The 23,377-nt window shown below is 47.8% G+C and overlaps 1 protein-coding gene across 1 annotated transcript; it reads left to right on the top strand.

Moving 5' to 3' along the window:
- The first annotated feature begins 372 nt into the window (after positions 1–372).
- On the top strand, positions 373–2,207 carry LOC103254394 (sodium/calcium exchanger 3-like). Its single transcript, XM_008052491.2, is given in 2 exon segments — positions 373–1,375; positions 1,377–2,207. Coding segments are annotated over 2 exon segments (1,791 nt in total). The 5' UTR covers positions 373–415.
- The last annotated feature ends 21,170 nt before the right edge of the window (positions 2,208–23,377 follow it).

Here is a 23,377-nt window from a genome sequence, read left to right on the forward strand (position 1 = left end):
CTGTGTGAGTGGGGTGAAGACTCAGGTCTTGTGCCACCTACTTTAAGTTGTTTCCTGGGAACTCTCATGAGTCACAAAGGGGTCGGGAGGCAGGGCTAGAAGGGGTCCCCGTGCTTCCGGTCCCAGCATTCCCAGCCGTTTCAAGCCATTCTTCGACAGTGTCCACCACATGGTTCTGAGGACATAGCAGCTATTTGTGCTTCCTGTTGACATCTATTTTTCCGAGTGAGAGACGGCCCCATATGTCAGTGCAATATGTCACTCGAGGTGAAGCATCCGTGTGTGCTGGTGGGAACCTGTCATTTGTTGCTCCCCTTTCCTCATGCCTTTTCCTGCTCTCTGGTCTGTTCCAGGTCTTTGGCTCATCAGGAGGACCACTTGTGCTGCGGTAGAAGCCGGCGGCTAAGTCTCGTGTATGGCGTGGTTAAGGTTGCAGCCTCTCACCTCTGCCTTTCTCCATTTTGGGCTGGTTACCTTCGTGCTCTTCCTGAATGGTCTTTGGGCAGAGGCTGGTGGCTCAGGGGATTTGCCAAGCACAGGGCAGAACAATGAGTCCTGTTCAGGGTCATCGGACTGTAAGGAGGGTGTCATCCTACCCATCTGGTACCCAGAGAACCCTTCCCTGGGGGACAAGATTGCAAGGGTTATTGTCTATTTTGTGGCCCTGATATACATGTTCCTTGGGGTGTCCATCATCGCTGACCGCTTCATGGCATCCATTGAAGTCATCACCTCTCAAGAGAGGGAGGTGACGATCAAAAAGCCCAATGGAGAGACCAGCACAACCACCATTCGAGTCTGGAATGAAACCGTCTCCAACCTGACCCTCATGGCCCTGGGGTCCTCTGCTCCTGAGATACTCCTGTCTCTAATTGAGGTGTGTGGCCATGGCTTTATTGCTGGTGATCTGGGACCTTCCACCATCGTGGGCAGTGCAGCCTTCAACATGTTCATCATCATCGGCATCTGTGTCTACGTGATCCCCGATGGGGAGACTCGCAAGATTAAGCACCTGCGCGTCTTCTTCGTCACAGCTGCCTGGAGCATCTTTGCCTACATCTGGCTCTACATGATCCTGGCGGTCTTCTCCCCTGGCGTGGTCCAGGTGTGGGAAGGCCTCCTCACTCTCTTCTTCTTTCCTGTGTGCGTCCTCCTGGCCTGGGTGGCCGACAAACGACTGCTCTTCTACAAATACATGCACAAAAAGTACCGCACAGACAAACACCGAGGGATTATCATAGAGACGGAGGGCGACCACCCCAAGGGCATCGAGATGGATGGGAAGATGATGAACTCTCACTTCCTCGACGGGACCCTGGTGCCCCTGGAGGGGAAAGAGGTGGATGAATCTCGCAGGGAAATGGTCCGTATCCTTCAAGGACCTGAAACAGAAACACCCGGAGAAGGACTTAGATCAGCTGGTAGAGATGGCCAATTACTACGCCCTCTCCCACCAACAGAAGAGCCGCGCCTTCTACCGGATCCAGGCCACCCGCATGATGACAGGCGCAGGCAACATATTGAAGAAACACGCTGCAGAACAGGCCAAGAAGGGCTCCAGCATGAGTGAGGTACATACCAGTGAGCCAGAGGACTTTGTCTCCAAGGTCTTCTTTGACCCATGCTCCTACCAGTGCCTGGAGAACTGTGGGGCTGTGCTTCTAACAGTGGTGAGGAAGGGTGGAGACATGTCTAAGACCATGTACGTGGACTACAAAACAGAGGACGGCTCGGCCAATGCAGGGGCCGACTACGAATTCACAGAGGGCACCGTGATCCTGAAACCGGGGGAGACTCAGAAGGAGTTCTCGGTGGGCATCATCGATGACGACATTTTCGAGGAGGACGAACACTTCTTTGTGAGGCTGAGCAACGTCCGTGTGGAGGAGGAGCAGCAGCCCGAGGAGGGGATGCCTCCACCAATGTCCAACAGCCTCCCCTTGCCGCAGGCTGTGCTGGCCTCCCCTTGTGTGGCCACCGTCACTATCTTGGATGATGACCATGCGGGCATCTTCACTTTCGAATGTGACACTATTCATGTCAGTGAGAGTATTGGTGTCATGGAGGTCAAGGTCCTGCGGACATCAGGTGCCCGGGGTACGGTACTTGTCCCCTTTAGGACGATGGAAGGGACAGCCAAGGGTGGTGGTGAGGACTTTGAAGACGTGTACGGGGAGTTGGAATTCAAGAATGATGAGACTGTGTAAGTAACCTTCTTGTCTTCTGGCCCCCACCCCCTGTGTCTGTCTCTGACCTTTCATACTGACCTCCCTGGGACTTGCAGCCTACGAGAGCGTGGGCTTTCCTGGGTGGCCTAGCAGGACGGAGATGATGTTTGTGTTAACATCATACTTTGCTTCCATCACAGGTGTGCAGGATTAGCAGAAACTTCTGGACAGGTTCTGCTTCCAAACTCTCCTTCTGTTTTCTCATTTTACATTGTTTCTGGGCAAGGGGTCCAGTGACAGGGTCTGAGGACCTGGAACATTTGGTCCACTGAGACTCAAACCAATGGCTGAGGGAGGTGTGGTAGGGTGGATGTTTTGTGATGCTAGACTTGGAGGGTCCTTGTGGTTAAGCAAGAGACAGGAAACTGTTTGGGCTTCTCCTTCCTCTAAGAGCATAGATGAGCTTTGAAGCCAATCCTTACATTCCGGGACACCAGTAACCCGGTCAGAATATTCTCAAGAAAACAAGTGGCACTGACTTTTTTCCCTGGTAGCATATTGCAGTTGTGTTGTATAGCCAGACTTCAGGCACCTCTTCTTCAATTTGGAAATTACAGAATTTGTTGGAACTTTGGCAATCTCTTTCAATGCTCACAAGCTGTTTTATGGTGCGAACCTTGCCCAACCCAGGGGAGATGAGCCAGTGTGGCTGGGATACTGGAGACATCTTGGAGAAGCAGAGGTTCCAGGATGGTGGCCATCTGTCTTTAGTCACAGATCTAAGCTCCAAAATCTGGCTGAGCAGCGAAGGAGAGGCACCTTAGGAATTATGGGAGAAGATATGTCTTCTGTGTGCTCATCTCTTTTCATAATCCAGGACTCTCCTGAAATACTCCTGCTTGGGTTACTGCCCCAGTAAGTCCTTCAGAAACTGTGGGTATTGAATTACAACTGCCTGTCAAGTCCTCTGCCCACTGAACCCTCTTGCAAATTGGTGGTCCTGTCCTTTTCTCAGATGGATAGCTTTGAAAAAGAAAGTGGGATGACCTTCCTGGGACTTGCAGCCTACGAGAGCGTGGGCTTTCCCGGGTGGCCTAGCAGGATGGAGATGAGAGAGGGAAACTATCTCTGGATACCTGTGCGTGTCCACAGGCAATGTGCAGTAGCAGATGATGAAGAATAAAAGAGGCATGTATGAAGGGGGGTGTCATACTGTCCCAAGAGCATGCTAATTGCATTTTCAGTGGGAAGTGAAGCCATACAACTTCTGGAAGAGGGAGGGAAGGAACTTGTGGAAAGGGGAGGTGAATCCGTTGAGCTCAGGGGGAGGTGCCCTGGAAGTTTTTTTCCCCAGGCCCAGGCATGGGCTAGAGCGAGCTAAGGACTCTGCTTCTGTCCTTACCCCATTCCTTTCCTGATGATGTGGGCAAATCATTCAGCGGCTCTGGAACTAAACTCTCTCATGTGCAAATTGGGAATAACAGTATTTCTTTTGCCTGGAGGTAGGGTCATGTCTTCCCGCAGGTCCTTCCAGCTCTAAGAGTCTCTGAACCATAGACGCAGGCACTCAGTGTAAGTCATATCTGCACTAGCCAGAAATGGAGCAGGGGATATTGTTTCCTGTAAGGAAGTCGCCGCTGACAAACTGATTTATTAGTGCTCTGTTTAGTCATTTTGCTGGGAAGGACCATCATTTGTTAGTGTAAGTAAAAACCTGTGCCTTCTGGAGAATACCATCCATTTGTATGTGCTCTAGGGAGAGTGTTTTCTACATACAAATGAAGGACAGACCCTCACGGGAGGACAGACTCCATGGAATTTCACACATGTTATGGCAATGTCAGTATGTGAGAGGTTGTTCTCAGGCATTAGATAACATCAAGACCATATCATTTGCCATAATTCGACAGACTTGTGGTTCCTCTAATTCAGTACTCTCTCTACCCTTGGCATGGAAGGATAGTTTAGGGAGATCAGAGTTTCCTCATTCTATTAATAATAAATCACGCACCTAGGATCTCTGAACATGGCTAAGCCTTCCTCAGACTCATTTGTGTTTTCAGTTGGTGTAACATCTTGGTATGAATGAGTCTTGTAAAGGTTCCCTTCCGTGTGATATTCATTCTAAATGTGTGAGACTTCCAGAATTTTGAGATTCTGGTCCCGGTATCCTAGGGTTTAGCAAACAAATCTATGCACACATCTGTCCCTTTGCATTTATGTTTTAGATTTCATTCATTGCAGGATGAGTCCAAAACCTGCTGCTCTGTCCTCACATTGCAGCTCTACCCTTAAGACTTTAAATTGCTATTTTACAACTAAAGGTGATGTTACAGAGTAGGAAAAGTCACAGGCTGTCAGTACTCTGGGTCAGTTCTGGCTTTACCACTGATTTAACCTTGTGGTTTGGGAGCATTTTACTAACCGATAAGATCATTTCCACATTGGTAAATTGGGGATAGTAGTATCTCTTCTGCAGGGCTATTCCCATGATTCAGGATATTGTGTGCAGTGCCCCTGGTACATGGGCTGTGCTCAATAAGTGAGGCCCTTAATATTAATATTGATGAATCAGCAATATTCTTCAGACGACACAGTGGAGATGATCAGGTTACTTGAATCTCCGTGTGACACCAACTAATGAGCATGCTAGTTCCTTTTTCTTTTTTTGTTGGAGTCTCACTTCAGTTGTCCAGGCTGGAGTGCAGTGGCATGCTCATGGCCACCCCAACGATGACCTGCTGGGCTCTGGCGATCCTTCCACCTCAGCCTTCCAAGTAGCTGGAACTATAGGTGCACGCTACCATGCCCAGCTAGTTTTTGATTTATTGTAGAGACGAGGTCTCACCATGTTGCCCAGGCTGGTCTTGAACCCGTGGGCTCAGGCAATCCTCTTACCTCAGCCTCCCAAAGTGCTGGGATTATAGGCTTGAGCCACTGTGCCCGGCCTAGCATGCTAGTTCTTTTGTTACCACGAAGAGTCCCAACCCAACTCATGAAATATTAGAGCTGGAAAGAACCCAAGAATATCCTCTAGACTAGTGCTTCTCAGAGTTTAATGTGCTTGCCAATCACCCAGGGATCTTGCTAAAGTGCCAGTTATGACTTAGAAAGTCTAAGGTAGGGCTTGAGATTCTGCATTTCTAATAAGCTGCAGATGGTGCCGGTCCCAAGTTAGAGCTGAAAGGCTCTAAAGCTCTTGACCAAACCACGAGACCCAAAAAAGAAAGTGGTTTTTCAAGTGACTTGTTTAATTGAATCAATTCCGGCTTCCAATCCCAACTTAGCAAGGACCCAGCTCTTACCCTGTGGCCCTACCTGTTCTAGTACCAAGCTAGAAACTGAAATGCACCCTGTCAGGGTACTTGGACAGAAGCCGTGTGATACTTGGAAAGATGCTGCTTTCTAATCTACCCCCTCTTTGTGTAGCTCCATTTGCCTCCCAGGCCTGGTGGGATTATACATTTTGCCCTTACCATACTTCTCTAAATAGAACCAAGTTGAAGCTGGGCCTCTGCTGCTCAATAGTACTGGATCCATGGATTCATTTGGTTGGTTTTGTGCTCTACTTCCTGAAAGGTGTCCATAGTAGCATGGTAGGATGAGAACGCATGAACTTTGGAGTCTCATGAACACATATGACTCCACTGCTCACCAGCTGTGTGACTTTGAACAGGTCACTTCAGTTCCCACATTTTTTTGTTGGAATCATAGGCACAATATCATAAGGGAATAATAAGTACTAAATATAAGTATGAAATAAAAAGTACAGAGCCTTCTTCTGGAAACCACACAGTAACTCCACAAACAGTGATTGAACATTTATTCTGTGTTAGGCACATTACTAGGCACTGGGGATAAGCAGGTGAATAAGACAGGCTGGTGTTTCTGCTCTCAAGGATCTTACTCTCGAGTAGAGAGGATCAAAGCCGACAGACAAATCACAGCACGTGGGAGAAGTGGTGTGGTCGAGATAGAGTCAACAAAAGAGGAATGAGAGCTCCCTGCGATGTGTGTGGTACCACTGCAGTTTCTAGAGTCACCATCGTTAACACTTGGTCATGACAAGGGTGAAGTGGGGACAGGTACATGATTGTTTTCTACCCACTTTACAATAAACCCTTGACATTTCGTTTTTCTCATCCCACCCAGGTGGGAGTGCAGTGGCATGATCAAGGCTCACCACAGCCTCTACCTCTTGGGCTCAGGCAACATTTCTGCCTCGGCTTCCTGAGTAGTAGCTAGGACAACAGGCATATGCCACCACACCCTACTAATTTTTTAATTTATTTTTGTAGAGGCAAGATCTCAGTATGTTGCACAGGCTAGTCTCGGACTTCTGGTCTCAAGCAGTCCTCTTGCCTCGGCCTCCCAGAGTGCTGGGTTTACAGTCTTGAGCCACTGTGCCCGGCCAACCCTTGACATTTGAGAGGGACATTATTGACATCTTCATGATCCAGAAGAATACCCACCTTAGTGACTATTACTATAGGACTTCATAAGAGTTGTGACCTCTAAGACTACAGCATGCCATGGCAAAACCTCATGGAGACAAGGCTTCTGCCCGCGTGCTAATTTCACTCATTAAACAGGTGACTGACTCTACATTCCAGGCTCACAGCATGCCCCTGCAAAATAACAGATTACTGCAGCTCTTGGACCTTTGAGGTCTCTGGAAATAGTCAAAGCCACAGATGTCATATATGCAAATGCCACAATCTACTATAATTAAGTAGCATAGGCCTCCTTCAAGGAAGAAGAGAATATTGTCTGTGCTGCACATTTCCCAACTAAATCAGAAAGTTAACACTGGAAGGGTTCTAACCTCCCATTTTATAAATTATGAAGCTAGATTCAGAGAGGGAAGATGTCCTATCCAAGATCACACAGCTAAATATGAGGGGAGATGCCCCTGCCAAAAGGGAATTTTTGGGGGGAGGTTGAGTCCCTTGTAGTACAAGCTTCCCCTGCTAGCTAAGTGTTTTAGGAACCCATCAGCATCAGTGTATCAGTTAGCATTGTTATGAGAGGCTGCTTTTGGCTTCAGTGAATTTTTTTGGAGATCCTTAATATATGTTTGCCCACTTCATGATGGGTGATTTATGAGCATACCTGCCTACACCTCTCTAGCAGTTTTTGACCAGAAACAGCATTACCCCTGTGCCCTACCCTCCCAGTTCACTCAATCTGACCCCAAGCAACCTTTTTTGTTTCCCTGATAAAAAAAGTTCTCAAAGGGAAACATTTTGTTGACGTGGAAGAGATGAAACAAAAAAAACACTAAAAGGCATTGAAATTGATAAGTTTATAAACTGTTTTGAGCAGTGGAAAAAGTATCTCCATGGTATTCTTGTATCAAATGGAGAGCACTTTGAGGGTGACTGAAGTTTAAACATGTAAGAATAAATACACAATTTTTATTTATTTTGGGGTTTTTTTTTGAGTCCCCCTTTGTATGATCGAAAGTTAGAGTCGGAAAGGGCTTTAGAAAGTTAGGGTCAGAGGCTGGCACGGTGGCTCAAGCCTGTGCCTTTGGGAGGCCAAGGTGAGGGGATTGTCTGAGCCCACAGGTTTGAGAACAACCTGGGCAACTTGGCAAGACCTCGTCTCTATGAAAAATCAAAAAATTAGCCGGGCATGGTAACACACACCTGTAGTTCTGACTATTTGGAAGGCTGAAGTGGAAGGATCGCCTGAGTCCAGCAGGTTGATGCTGGGGTGGCCGTGAGCATGCCACTGCACTCCAGCCTGTGCGATGGAGTGAGACTCCAACTCAAAAAAGACAAAACGAAACAAAACCAAAAACAGCAACAACAACAAAAAAGAAAGTTAGGGTTGGAAAGGACTTTAGAAGCTACTGACTTCCTCCTTTCCTGTTTTGTTCTCCATTTTATTTTTATTCATCAGTAAAATGTTAACTTTAGAAAGAATATGGCAATTCTTGTGTGAAATATAATGGACATGTAAATCCAGTAGTATTATGTGACTGATATCTTAACTAAGAATAAAATACATTATGTACTATTTTTAATCTCTGGGTTAACCTTGAGACTGCTCAGGAAGGAAAATATTGAGCCCATACAAATTTTTTAAAAAAGCATCTTAGTAGAGAAAAGATGACAGGCACAGCTGGGACATCTTTCAGGCCATGCTGGTGAACTGCAGATTGGGCCTTGTTTTATGAAATAATGCAAATCTTCAGCATGATGCAGACCGTTCTTTTCTTGGTGTAATGCTTCAATACCAAGAAATCTTCCCATGAAAATCTGGGGTGTTTCAGGATACAGTTTGCACGTTCTCCAGTTTAGCTTAAACACAGTTAGCTTTTTACTTTTTCTTTGGCTCCACAAAGTGTTGAGATAGTCTCTTTCTGGCCCCAGAGGGAAGTGATTTGCCCCTAGAATGTTCTTTCTATGTTTGAGAAAGTCACAGGCTGCACACTCAGTGAGGGCGAGGAGTTGGAGGTGGTGACAGCTCTCCCTTAGCCAAGAAAACAGTCACATCCTCAGAGCAGGTTGCCCGGGGCACTGCTTGAAGGTGCTGACTGGAGCTTCAGGTGACAATCATAAGGGGACACGTGGGGGATCCTGCCATGAGCCTTGCTTATTTCCTCCTGATCCTTCGGAACTCAAGGTCAAAGTTTCCCCCTTCACTCATAAAAGCGAAGGCAAGAGGTACTTGAGCAGAGGAGGCAGGCAGGTGAGGAGGAGGCTTCCTGGCGGTCCAGTCTTTCATCAGCTCCCCAGGTATATCTGGATGGTGTGGGCACTCCTTCCTTCCCCACCCTTCAGCTATGTCCTGTCAGCCCCAGGAAGAGGGTGGGAGGGACCAGAACTGTGCTCTTTCACTTATTCAGGATGGTTCCTCAGTGTTGTTTTCTTAAAGACAAACTAAGCTGTGCTTCTATAACCCAGTTCAAGTCCTGGTGTAGAGCCAGAAGCCCGGAGCAGGTCACTGAAGAAAGATCCTTGATATCCAAATAGAACAAAGCCCCATATTTAAATCCTGCACATTCTAGAAGTATTTTGAAGTATCCATGCTTTGAAGATGTTGCTCAATAGCCATGAAGGAAAGCATGGTAGATGCTTTTGGGTGGTATGGTGGTCATCATTCATAAGGATTATATTCTCACCCCTGCCACCAACTGGGAACTCAAAGCAAATATTACCTGGATAAGAAGAATTTAATGGTGAAAGTGGTGGAACTTGCTTCTTATGGAAAAGTTTGTCTTTCTGAAAACTGAGTGGTCTCTAGATAACGTGTATTTATTGAAGTTCAGCTGTCAACTTGGGCCATCCTTCCCCTCCCTAGCTAAGGGCCAGCATGCATGGGCACACCCTGTCCCTGCCTGAGCCCAGCTCAGTTGCCATTTGGTGGGTAGGGTTCATGAAGAGACAGTTAGACACAGAGTGTTTGGGAAACATGGACTGGGTGTGTGTGGGGGGGTGGGGAGTCTTACACCTGTAATCCCAGCAATTTGGGAAATTGAGGCAGAAGGATTGCTTGAGCCGAGGAGTTTGAGACCAGCCTGGACAGCATAGCAAGTCCTTGTCTCTACCAAAATAAAGAAAACATTCTGTAGTTGTTTCTTTGGTACTTTGAAAATAAGTGATACCTTGATATTTATTTAATATTCAGAATAGGGCTACAAAACAAATTATAAGTTACAGATAACTGCTAGTCATCCATCTTTTCCTGGACCATTTGGTCTTGATGTGTCAACTTATTGGATTTTTCCTCCTGTGTCCCACATGACCGTCACTGATTCCACTCCCATCTCCAACTGTGTCTTTGCGTTGGGTTGGGTATGCTCTACCGCCATCATGGGGGCTACCTGTGGCCCTGGTCGTGTCTCCATGTAGGTTCACTATATTTCCCTGCTGAGACCCTGCTTCCTGTCTATATCTGATTTTCTTACACTTGCTGTCTCTTCCACACTCTTTCACCACACCATTTCCTTCTCTGATGCACCAGCTCCAGGTGCCGCAGGCTCCGCATCCACGCACTCAGAACCTTCCTCCTCAATCCCTTCTGCCATGTTTCCTCTTCTGATCTAACTTATCCCTGGTATTCTTTTCCTCTACCTGTGGGGGCTTTTGCACTTTGGGTGCTTTCTGCCCCCTGTCTGATCCAGGATTTCTTTGAATGAGCATCCCAAGTGTCCCTTCAGAAAGCCTGTCATTTGGACAGAAGGAACTTGCTTCATGAGAGCACCAAGAAGACCGATGTTGCTAAAGAAGCAAACCACTCAGTGGGGTGCTCTTTTTTCCTTCCCTATAATGTGTTTGCCTGCCTGGATGTGAAGATGATTTTGTTGTGAAGCCTGGTGTCAGGAGCCTTCAAGGGATGGAGGTGGTCCAGGGACCACTTTCTCTTTCTCATACTCGCCCTCCTGGACCACATGGTCTCTGTGTCCTGGTGCCTGTCTGTTCTCTGTTGCCTTCTTTATCCCTTTCAGCTTCCAAGGACACCCTTCAGGTCTGCAGTCCTAAGTCCTGGCTCCCCTTTCTACATACGCTTTGAGCTTCGACCCGAAAGGCTCTTTCTGCTCATCTGGCTCACATTTCAAGAGAAGGAATCTGGTGCTTTTCATTTTTTTCCAACTTGGCCATGTCAAAGGCCACTGGCCAGCTGGCTGCTGTGTGTCATGTGCCCCGCTCCCACCCTTCTCCCCACCTCCCATCTGGCCATTGGGGGTGGGAAAATGAAGTTGCCGTGGTACTTCCACAATAAGCTACTCAGGCAGTTCTATCTGTAGGTGGAGGGCAACGTAGGGGTGAGACAGGACCTGCCAGCTCTACTCTGGTGCACTGTCTAAGGTCTGCATGCCTTGAAAAGAGCAGTGGTCTTATGGTGGTCTGAGCTGGGGCGGTGCTCTGGAGGTTAGGAGAAATGGCTCCTGCAGAGTCCCCAGTCATGTCAGATGCACCAGGCTGACTACAGGCTCCACAGTCAGGATGGAGCTGGCCTCTGCCCAGGTTGAGAGAGAAGTCAGGGGCACAGACCTCAAGGCCACCAGGGTCATTTCTCCTCCTTGACTCTTTCCTGGTCTGTCCTCTCCAGGGCATGGTGTCAAAAGGTAATCTGCTCTCATTTCAGGTATGCTGTTTGGGTACTGAGTTACTTTCAAAGCCTCTTTCTGGATTTGGGTTTCTGGAGCAGCTTGTGTTCTAGACCAAGACAGAAAACGTCCCTGTCTCCTTTGCCTGCCAGGGGTAGAATGACAGTTCTCCTGGAGCTATACCTCCCTACCCCTCCCCTGCTGGGCAGCTGGGCAGCTGGACTCGGCTGGAGCCAGCAGGCACTCCCTCTTTAGCCTGGAAGCTGTAACTTGATGCCTTTACAGGAACTCCCCAGAAACCAGAGTGTTCTCATCTAGGTGGCACTAAGGGCACAGGACTGGGGAGGGAACAGGTCTCTTATTTTGTGTCAGCTCCAGCCAATAAGTAGTGGCCATCCAGGGAGCCATCCTAGAAGGGACTCGTGTGGCTGTACAGTAAGTCTCCTACGTACAAACAAGTTCCATTCCAAAAATGCATTCATAAATCCAGTTTGTTCGTAAGTCCAACAATGTTAGCCTAGGTACCCAACTAACACAATCAGCTATACAATACTGTACTGTAATAGGTTTATAATATTCTTCACACAATACTCAACAAGCAAACAAATACACAACAAAACATTTTAAATCTTACAGTACAGTACTTTGAAAAGTATGATAGTACCATACAGCTGGCATACAGGGGCTGGCATTGAGTGAACAGTTAAGAAGAGTTACTGACTGGAGGAGAAAGGGGGTGACAGAACTGAAGGATCATCAGCAATAGGAGACGGAGGGCAAGCTGCAATGTCATTCATGCCTGATGTTGATGGCACGTTTGCATCTTTGCAAGTTTACAACTTGAATGTTCATATGTAGGGGACTTACTGTATCTGGGCTCAACTATAGACATGAGAAGAAAAAGCCAAATGTCCGCTACCCCAGTCCTGGGACTAGAGATAGAAAGGACTTCATGGCATAAAGAAACTAGGAGTCTCCTGTTCATGGAGATGTGTAAGTATGAAGTTGCCATTCTTCCAATACTGGAAAAATCCTAATGATAAAAATCTGGTCGAAGCTCTCTCGTCTTTATCCTATGTAACACAGAGCCTTTTCCTGTTCCCTAGATGAATCCACAGGGACATAAATTCTCATTTGACACATGAAACAGGTAATTTTCTTATCAGACTAGAATCTTCCAGAGCCTCTGCTAACCTAGTGGGCTTCATAAACTAGACCAGTGAATCCCAAACCAGCTTCCACTACAGGTCTCTGTCACCCCTCCCACAGGAACCCATGTTTTAGGAGACGATTAGCTGGTAGTTAATTGAATTTCCATTTTTTTCTCATAAAATACAGCAAAAGATAGCTAGTGCTGGTGTGACAAGTTAATGTAATTCTAGCCAAAGCAGAGAGAGATGGCATTTTAATTAACCTGTGTGGACTGTTGGGGTTAAGGAAAAGTAGAATGAACAGAGCTGAGTGCTGGTGGTCAGATAATGTTTAACTGATGCAAAATGCTTTGAAAATATTAGGCGCTATTTGTTTAAAATTGTTTTGATGATGTTGACTCTAGGGATACTAGAACATTCTGGAGAGAGTGAGCACAGGACTGGTCACCAGGGCATTCTCACTGATGTTCAGAACTCTGGGAAAGCCTACCATTGTTGTTGTTATTTTTCTTACATACTAAAACTTCACACATTTGTATGAAAGCATAAAGTTTCATTTCTATAAGAATTTTGTCATACCATTAGGGTTACTATGATTGCTTTGTTCAGATGAGGTAACAGAGTCTGAGAAACAGTAAGCAATTTACCTGGGAACATGGAGTTTTTAAGGGTAAGCATCAAAATCTTTATCATCTAAATGCTGCATGTTCTCACCCTATGTGGGAGTCAGAAACAAAATTGAGCTCCTAGAGGTAGAATCGTGACTATTAGAGGCTGGGAAGGAGGTTGGGAAGGGAGGACCAGGGGAGGTTGGTTGACAAATGCCAAGCTACTTCACCATGGGAGGAACGACTCCTAATGCTCTGTAGCACTGTAGGATGAATGAAGAAGGTTAACCGTCATTCAGGGTGTATTTTCAAAAAACAAGAAGAGAGGATTTTGAATGTTCACAGCACAAAGACGTGACAAGTGTTCGAGGTGATGAGTGTGCTGATTGCCCTGATTTGATCATTACCCCTTGTAGACATGTTTCAAAATGTCACTCTGTCTTCACAGCTATGGGCAGTGACTATGTGTCAACTAAAAATAAAAGGGAGAAAACATTTCAGTACATTCACGTAACATAAATTATGTAGCCATTAAGAGTAATGTCTTAGATGGTATCTGAGGGTATAATAAAATTACTCATAGTATGAGATTATGCTTGAAAATATCATAAAAAGGAATATATACAGTTAAAAAAATGTGCAGAGAACTGAGTCTCAAGCAGCCCGGACCCTTCCTACTGCGTGTGCTTTTCTGGCCTTTGCTTTGAGGGATTTTGTACCAGCCGCGGCAGGTGGTGGGTAGGTGACTGTTTCTGTGTGTGCAGCATTGAGGGGTGTGTGTGGGTCAGCTGGGTGTGGAGTGGAAGGCTGGGCTTGTTAAGAATCTCTTAAGAGGGATTTCTTTTCTTTTCCTCCCTCCCTCTTTCCCTCCCTTCCTCTTTCCCTTCCTCCCTCTCTTCCTTCCTTCCTTTTTCTTTTTTTGAGTCGGAGTCTCACTCGGTTTCTCAGGCTGGAGTGCAGCAGCACAATCATGGCTCAACCTCCTGGTCTCAGGCCTCCTCCTCCAGGCTTCCAAGTAGCTGTGACTACAGGCACACACACCACCATGCCTGGCTGATAGTTTTGATTTTCTATAGAGATGAGGTCTCACTATATTGCACAGACTGGTCTCAAACTCCTGGGCTCAAGTGATCCTCCCACCTCAGGCTCCCAAAGTGCTGGGAGTACAGCTATGAGCTGCCACGCCCACCATGAGAGTGATTTCTTTTGGGAGGTGGGACTGTTGGTCTAGATGGGAGAAAGACAACTTTTGACTTTTTATTTCATATTTGTCTGTGCTGTTTTGAATTTTTAACATGGGCATGCATTTGTTTAATAATAAAAATACAAAAACATGGAGGAAAAAAAGCCCTAGGTCTTCTAATTCTAAGTCACATATTCTTTCTATTGTGTTACCGGTTTTGCTCAGAACACGGTTGTGAAGCTGAAAGTTGAAGGCTTCCTCTTCCTCGTGTGGAGGAGGCTGCAAGCCCACCTCACATTTATTCCTCAGCAGCAAGAGTTGGCTTCTCTTCTGAGTCAGGAAAAACTGAGCCTGGGGGATTAGGCAAGGACCAAATATACCCCTTAATGTCCAGCTCAGAAATCTAGATGCATCACTCTTGAGCTGGGCACAGTGGCTCATGCCTGTAATCCCAACATTCTGGGAGGCCGAGGCAGGAGAATCACTTGAGCCAAGGCGTTTGAGACCAGCGTGGGCAACATAGCGAGATCCTGTCCCTACAAAGAACAACAAAAAATATCAAACAATTAGCAGGGCATAGTGGCACGTGTCTGTAGTCCCAGCTACTCAGGAGGCTGAGGTGGAAGGATCACTAAGGGCCAGGTGTTCCAGACCAGCCTGATCAACATAAGGATACCCTGTCTCTACACAAAATAATTTTTTAAAAAACAAGCCAGGCATTGTGGCACATGCCTGTAGTCCCACCTGCTTGGGAGGCTGAGGCAGAAGGATTGCCTGAGCCCAGGAGGTTGAGGTTGTGGTGAGCCAAGATCATGCCACTGCACGCCAGCCTAGATGACAGGGTGAGACGCTGACTCAAAAAAGAAAAAAAAGAGAGAATAGACTCATCACCCTTGTATGCTGGCTTAAATCCACCCTTGCCCAGACTGGTCCTCAGAGGACTCTTGTCTGTGCCATGCCAACACCAGGAGCCACCAGAAGGTGATGCTTTGGCCTCCTGCCTGGGAACAGGGCAAGGCTGGCTCAGGAGCATGTGCTTAGATCCAGAGTCCCATGTCCCTTTTTGCCGCCATGTTCATGGTGTCTGGGGACTGCCAAGACCAAGGTTCGGATGGGGCTGGTGATAGGAGAGAGAGCTGGAGGCCTCAGTGGCAGTCCAGCAGAGCCTATGTGGGCCTCCAGTCCAGGAGGCCAGAAGCAGCAGGAAAGTGGAGGTGGGGTTAAGCATCCGTTGCTTGGTGTGGGATCTGCATCTGTGAGCTCATCCTGTGGGAGGATCCCTGTGAAAAGGGACCACTCCCGTCCACAGGGAGATCACAGCCTGGTGAGGAGGGTGGTGTGCCAGTTGCTCTGGAAGTGGGAGCCGCTAAGGGCTGCGTCCATGCAGACACATGCCCTCCCTTCTACTGTCTGCTGGGATCCAGCCTGGTGTCGCCGATGACTTGCACACCCTCCTCTGGTCGATTCAAAGGAACTCATTAGGAAGGAATGACTGACGGGCTCCGGCACAGGTTGAAGTAGAAATTGGCCCCAGGAGTAACTGTTCCCCACCCAGGCTGGGTCCTCAGACGTTGGCAGCGCCCAGTTCTTCCCCCGTCCTGAGAGGGGTGCCTCTCATGCTATGAGGACACCACTATGTCTGCTGAATGAGTGAGTGACTGAGTGACTGAGTGATTCCTCTGCCTGGGTGCCACCTCCTGGCTACAATAAACCCAGGGACACTTGGAGCTGGCACTGGTACAAGAACTGGGACTGGCACGAGGACCAGACAGTGCCCAGGCTGTCCGTTTTTCATTCCTTTCTCCTGCCCTGTCCCAGTTTCAGCAAGATCCACAGGGCCCCTGAGTGTGGTTTCCCTGAGCCTCTCTGCAGCCTGGACCTTGCCTAGGCCACCCTTCAGGGTGTCTGCTCCTTACAGCTCAGCTCCTGCTGAGCCCAGGCTGCCTTGGATGCTTGGAGACCACCTGTAATTCAGCTAAGCATCCCTTCTGGGCAGCATGTCATTGTGCCCTATCTGGGCCTTGTCATGATAGCCCCCTGTGACTGCACAGGGAGCTGCTCTGCTCAACTGCCCAGAATCTGTCCCTGGGAGCGAGCTAATCAGCTCAGCCCAGATGGGACACCGATCTGTGAAACGCTTCCTCAAATGCCTCTGAAAACAATCCTCACAGGCAGGAAGGTGTGCCTGGGGGACTGAGGGCTCCCTGAGCCCTCACCGGAAGAAGGGTCTTCCCGGGGAAACTGAGGATTCCCTGGGTCCTCATTGGCAGAGGGGTTTTCCTGGGGGACCGAGGGCTCTGGGTTCTGCTTGCTCTTTGTCATGAAGACCTCTCTGCTCCAGGATGATTGTTGGGTGCATGGGAGGCTGAGAGAGCTCCCTTCTCATGGTTGGACCCTCAGTGTCCCTGGCCCTGCTGGGGGTGAGAGGGAGAGGAAAGACTAAGGGCTCTTGCCTGTTTTCTGTGTGGGCTTGGGGAGCAGGTGTGATAGTGACTGAGATGCCTTTGGCATTTTTCTGGACGAATTTATATACTGACTTGGGGTGAGGGAGGGCGCCTGCTCTGTGTTGAGCTTTGGGGGAAGGTCCTTAATTCTCTGCCTACCTTTCTTTGCTCCTTCGAACTTAATTTCTGGGTGCTGTTTCAGACACAAGGCTGCTCGGGGCATGCCCCTCCCCATCCCCACGCCCTGGGAACTAGGAGCCCAGGTTTGCTTGAGCCCTCATTCCTTGCCTGTATGGGGGCCCCGCCCAAATGCCATGGGCACACTGTGCTGGGGTAAATAGTGTCCTTCCAAATTTATGTCTACGCAGAACCTCAGAACAAGACCTTACTAGGGAGCAGGATTTCTAAACATGTAATCAGTTATGGTGAGGTTGGACTGCACTAGGTGGCCCTGGATCCCATCAAGTGTGTCCTTACAGGAAGACTGCATGGAGACACACAGGGAAGACAGCCATGTGACAGCAGGGACAGGGATGGAGCAATGCCACCAGGGACTTCAAGGATGGCCAGGAAACAGCAGCAGGAGGCAGCATACCCTCCCTCACGTCTCTAGAAGGAGTTGACCCTGCTGACACCTTGAGTTTGGATTTCTGGGCTTCAGACCTGCATGAGAACACAATTCTGTTGTTTTCAGCCACCAAGTTTGTGCTAATTTGCGACAGTATTGGCGAAAGATGCCAGATTATAAGATATTTAAGAGAGTTTATTCTGAGCCAAAGGTGAGTGACTTTAAGCCGGTGACCCTTGTCCCCAGGAGGCCTTGAGAACATGTGCCACTGTGGTTGAATGGTAGCTTAGTATTGTAAATTTTAGAAGGACAGAAGTTATAAGAAACCATGTCAATATGAGTGAGATTTACATTGGCTTGGCTCGGGGAGAAGGCATATCTCCAAATGGGGGTTGCCGGCTATAGGTGGATCCAAAGATTTCTCTTTTTTTGTTTTTGGTTGGAATCTCACTCAGTTGTCCAGTGCAGCAATAAGATCACAGCTCACAGCAGCTTAGCCCTCCTGGACTCAGGTGATCCTTCCTCCTCACCTCCCTGGTAGCTGGGTCTACAGTTGTGTGTCACCACACCTGGCAAATTTTTTGTAGCGATGAGGTCTTGTTATGTTGCCCAGGCTGGTCTCGAACTCCTGGGCTCAAGCAATCCTCCTGTCTCATCCTCTCAAAGTGCTGAGATTGCAGGTATGAACCACTGCCCTGGAAGAGTCAAAGATTTATTGATTGACAGTTAGTCAGCTACAGTTATCTAAGGAATTTTGAAAGCAGTAAGGGAAATGGGCAGCTTGAGGAATGATAAGTGAGTCCAGTTTTTTGACATGCGGATAAAATATCATAGATGGCAAACCTCAGAAACAATAGGTAAGTGTCTTAAAAGGTGCCCGAACTCCAGGAGTCCCCAAGAGACAGCTTTACAGGGCCATAAAATGCTTTGAGTTTTCTTCTTTATCTGTTGTGTGATATTATACCAGAGCTGGGTTGGAAAGTAGACATTGCATAGGGTTAGTTGAGAAGCCTGTCTCCTCAGGCCCCTTCGTGAGGAACTTGGCAATGTAAAGACAAAGGTCAGAGTTTCACCCCCAGCAGTAGCTGTAGGAAGCCAATAAATAAGCCTGCCTGGGGCCCACTGCAACCCTTGACGTGTGAGGGACACGCTCATAGTGTGCATGAACTGATGGAGAGAAGAGTGAACCTGGGTCACCTGGGGGCTTTACAGTTCCTCGAGACACTGACCCACAGCTCCTGAGGTAGGGGCACGCCTGAGTTCCTTCACAGCTTTGTCATGGGGGAGACGGGATCCAATCGGAAACCTCTTGAGCTCCTGCTTGCAAGTGGATGAGGGTCAGAAAATAAGCGGCCACTTCCGGTAAGCCATGTACTTTACAGCAGTTACTTTATTACAGCTGTTACGACAGCCTCTCTTCTGCCTTCCTGTCTCCTCAATCCTGGTCCCTTGATGGCTCTTAAGCAACTGCCCAAAGGGAGCAGCCATGAGCTGTGTGCCTGCTTCTGCCTCTTCACCCTTCTTATGGCTAAACTCTGCGCTACTGGAAACCACACCCCGCTGTGCATTTAGGAGTCTTCCATCCTGTGACTGTGGAGGCCAAGGGGGGCCTGTTCTCTAAATCCTCCCTCCCTTGGGAGTTCCCTGGTGCCTTGGAATGGGTCCTGAGCTGCAAATGTGTCACCAGTTGTCCTGAAATACAGATACGTTACCTGCCTTTCCCTGCGAAGGGAGGCGGGCCTGGCTGGGGCATGGTTGGGAGTGCAGCAGGTAGCCTAAGGGTGGCCAAGGCCACAGCCGTCTGTGGCAGGAGGAGGGCAGGGATGCCAAGTGGACGTCGGGACCTGGGAGACAGAATTTTGCCTCATTGTCACCACGATGAGATGACCAACAATAGGAGTGTGAAGCAGCTAATTAAGCCCATGCACATATGGGGGGTGGGGGGTGGGGGTGACAGAGCAGCACGGCCCTGTCGTCAGAGTCCTGGCTACTTAGGGTGACCTTTTACTTCACTCATTCACATCACTTGAGTGATAACAGCACCTGCCTTATGGGGTTACTGTGAGGGCGGGGCACGGGCACGTCGTGTAAAACCTTCAGCATGGTGTCCACATTACTCAGCAGGGTGTTACATGCTGGTGCTCGGTGAAGTCATCAGTAGAGCCTTGGATGTGTCTCAGCCATCTTGACCCACCCGGGCCAGCATTTTGCTCAGGTCCCCACCAGTTATTGGATTCTCTCCCTGAGCCCAAGGTTAGCTTGAAGGAAGAGACGGTTGATATAAAGATAGAAAGTCAAAGAGGATCATCTGGAGGAAGGTGGAGGAAAATGTCACTATCGGGGCTCTCTTTGCTGATGTCAGGGAACATGACAGGCTGCTCCCCGAGGAGAGAGCAGCCCCAGGCTGGGGCAGAAGGTGACCTTGAAGTCGACTCCTCCGCATCCTGATGTGGACTTGGTCAGGCCTGTTTGGGAGATGAAGGGAAAGGAAGAAGGAGCACAGATAGGGAAGGGGAATGAGAGAAGTGGGAGGAAGAAGGGGTTGGGGGAGAATGAGCAGAGTCTTTCTTGTCTCAAAGATAATTACAAGTGCAATCGCTTGCCAGCGGGACTCTGGGGCTGGAGCGACTACAGTAATTACAGCTGAGGCTCCAGAGGGCTCTTGGGCACAACTCAGAGCAGCATGTAGGCAGTGTGGAGGCCTCACTCACCAGACGCGTCTTCCAGGCCCCACAGTGCGGATTCCATCCATCACCCCAGAGCCTACTGGGGATCAAGGAGGTTACACAGAAGGATTACAGCTTCTGATTGGAGTCACGTCTGTGGACTCATGTGATGAAAACCACAGGCCTGTGGGGCCTGGACTCCCTCAGATGGAGACCCCTGCTCTGGGTGGCCAGACCCACAACGCTCTAGTCCAGGGTGCTGCCCCTCCCCCTCACAACCCCAGAAGAGGAAATTTGGTAACTGAGGAATTAACTGTTTTCCAGCCTGATTCTGGTTCTCCCAAGCAGGTCCTTTGACCCTTCTCTTCTATCCGTGTACAGTAAATTCCCTACATATGAACGAGTTTCATTCTGAGAGCATGCTTATAAGTCCAATTTGTTCATAAGTCCAACAAAGTTAGCCTGGTACCCAACTCACACAATTGGCTATAGAGTGCCAGTTACATCACTGCTGCTTTTACGCCTGCTTCTGGTCATCCTGGGCTTGAAATAAAGATACTGTATTACTGTACTCTCTACAGCACTGTACAGTAAAGTACACAAAAGCACAACTACTTGTAGAGGATGCATACACATGACAATGTACACCAGACATGTGAACTCACATGATTGGACATGCGAACGAACTTGTGCCTCTTGGAAAGTTCACAACTTGAAGGTTTGTATGTAGGGGAATTCTTATATTTGGGAATGTTTCACCCTTGCCTCCACCTTACCTAAGTAAGGCCATTTTCTGCCATCTAGTGAAGTGAACAGTAATACTGCCATTCATTTTGCAAATGAATTGTAAGTCATTTAAACTTACCATTTTAAAGTCAGAAAATTGGAAGTCATACCCTCATAAGTCAGGAAACCTCTGCTGTACGAAGTAGAAAGGGAAGGGAGGTCAGCTTTGGAGGCAGGTGGACCTACATTGGAACCCCAGCTCTGCCACTCCTTAGCTGTGTGTATACGTTTTCTATTGCTGCTTAACTGCCACAACATGTGTTTATTCCTCAGTTTCCATGAATGGGGAATCTAGGCACAATTTAGCTGCCGTTAAGGTGTCACTTGGAGCTGCTATCTCATTTGAGGCTTGGTGGGGCATTCTTTTTCCAGGGTCAGGTGGTCATCAGGCAGAATTAATCTTCTTGCATTTGTAGAACTCATGGCTTGCTTCCTTAAGGACAGCAGGAGAGAGACCCTCTCTCCTCTGTTAAAGGGCTCACCTGATTAGGTCATGCCCACTCAGGATAATTTCTCTTAAAGTCAAGGCTTATAAGTCAACTGATTAGGGACCTTAGTTATATCTGCAAAATCCCTCAGTCTTTGTCACTGTAAAATAGTCATGGCATATAATCATTACCCTGTCCACGGGTCCTACCCACACTTGAGGGAGTGGTAATATAGGGCATGTACTTGGGGAGAGAAGCAGGAACCCTCTGCTGTGTGGCCTCAGGTACACTGACTAATCTCTTGATGGTGTGATTTCTTCATCTGGAATATAGGGCAGTAAAGTCAGCCACATAGAGCTCAGACAAAGACAAGGTTGAAAAGTCTGGCTGGTAGTAGACACGTGTCTATAACAATACATACTTTTGTTGTCACCTGTCCTGCAGGCTCTGTGATTTCAAATACTGTAGAAAACCCATTCCAAGTAGACAAAGTCCTGCCAAAAAGTAGTCCAGTCTTAGGATGCACTGTAGTTATGTTCCATGAAGTCAACACAAATACCGAGTTACTGAACAGGGAAGCACACTCCTAGGGGAGTCACGGGGTGAGGTTCCGGGAGCCCCCAGGCAAGACGTTTCATCAGCAGGTCAAGACATCACCTCATCTCACATGTGTCTCTGTCTGGCGATGCCTCCTTTAACAACCGCTGTTGATTCACGAACTCTGAGCTCGTGGCCAGCGGTGCTTGAGCTCACCCCCAATGAAGCATCTCCAACACGTGTTTCCTTCTGAGGCACATCCTGGCCCTGGGAACACCGGACCACACTTCAGCACAATGAGTGGGCCATTCTAAACAGCAGGATAATCAGAAAAACACAAAAACATGAGAAGTGCGACACCCAGTAGACTGCGAGAAGGATGCTTGTTCACCGCCTGAGAGTCAGCCTGAGAAGGCAGAGTGTCACCGTGACCCGCTCAGCTGTGACTGTACCGTCAGGGCACTTGCATTGCACAAGTATATTTTTTAAATATATTTTTTAAAATAGGTTATTTTTTCCCCTCAAATATTTTTCTATTTTTTTTCCTCCTGTGAATAGGTAGGGGAACTAGAGCAAGGGTCAGAAGCAAGAGCCCTGTTCCGTTTTCTATTTGGGGAAGCCACCATTCCTCCCATACATTTCACACCTCTTCTAAGGTACTGTGAAAAAGGGAAACAAGCCAGGCACAATGACTTACGCCTGTCATCCTAACACTTTGAGAGGCTGAGCTGGGAGGATCACCAGCCTGGGTCACATAGTGAGACCCCATCTTTTTTTATTTTTATTTTTTATTTTAAAGATATGGGGTATGACTCAGGGTTAGTTATACACATGTCCATTATGCAGGTACCTTTGTCGATGAGGTGTGCCAACCTCTGGCAGTTTTCCTTAACTGCCAATCCCAAACCCCTTTCCCTGGCAATTTTCCACTACTGCCAATCCCTTTCTTGTAGTATTGTGATAATTGTTCAAGGTCTGCTTATGAGTGAGAACATATGGTACTCTGTTCTTTGTTTCTGTGATAGATCACTGAGTATGATAGACTCTAAATCCATCCAAGTTGCTGCAAAGTCCATATGTTTGTCCTTCTTTACAACTGCGTAATATTCCATATGTATCATATGTTTTTTATCCAAACCACTTCCAATGGGCAGCATGGTTGGTTTCATGTTTTTATTATTGTGAATAGAGCTGCAACAAACATACGTGTGCAGGTATCTTTTTCTGTAGAATGATTTGAGTTCCTCTGAGTATATTCCCAATAGGGGCATTGCTGGATCATATGGAAGGTCAATTTCTAGTTCTTTCAGAAATCACCACACTGTCTTCCAAAGAGGTTGCACTGGTTTGCATTCCCAGGAGCAGTGTAGAAGTGCTCCTTTTTCTGCACATCCCCACCAACATCTGTTGTTTGTTTCATTAACAATGGCCAATCTTACTGGGCTTAGTGGGTATCTCAGTGTGGTTTTGATTTGCATTTCTCTGATGATGAGTGAGGCTGAGCACTTTTTCATGTGTCTGTTGGCTGCCTCTATATCTTCTTTTGAGAAGTGAGACCCCATCTTTAAAAAAACAAAAAACAAAAAAATTAGCCAGATGTGCTGCCACATGTCTGCAGCACCAGCTACTTAGGAGGCTGAGGCAGAGGATCTTTTAAGCCCCGGAGTTTGAGGCTGCAGTGAACTGATGGGGCCACTGCACTCCAGCCTGCACAATAGAGAAACACTCGATCTAAAAAAAAAAGTTGAGGGGAACTGAGGTGCTACAGATAAAAAGC

Source organism: Carlito syrichta, unplaced genomic scaffold (assembly GCF_000164805.1).
Source record: "Carlito syrichta isolate Samal-C Ts95f unplaced genomic scaffold, Tarsius_syrichta-2.0.1 Scaffold278355, whole genome shotgun sequence".
NCBI classification, from domain to species: Eukaryota; Metazoa; Chordata; class Mammalia; order Primates; family Tarsiidae; genus Carlito; species Carlito syrichta.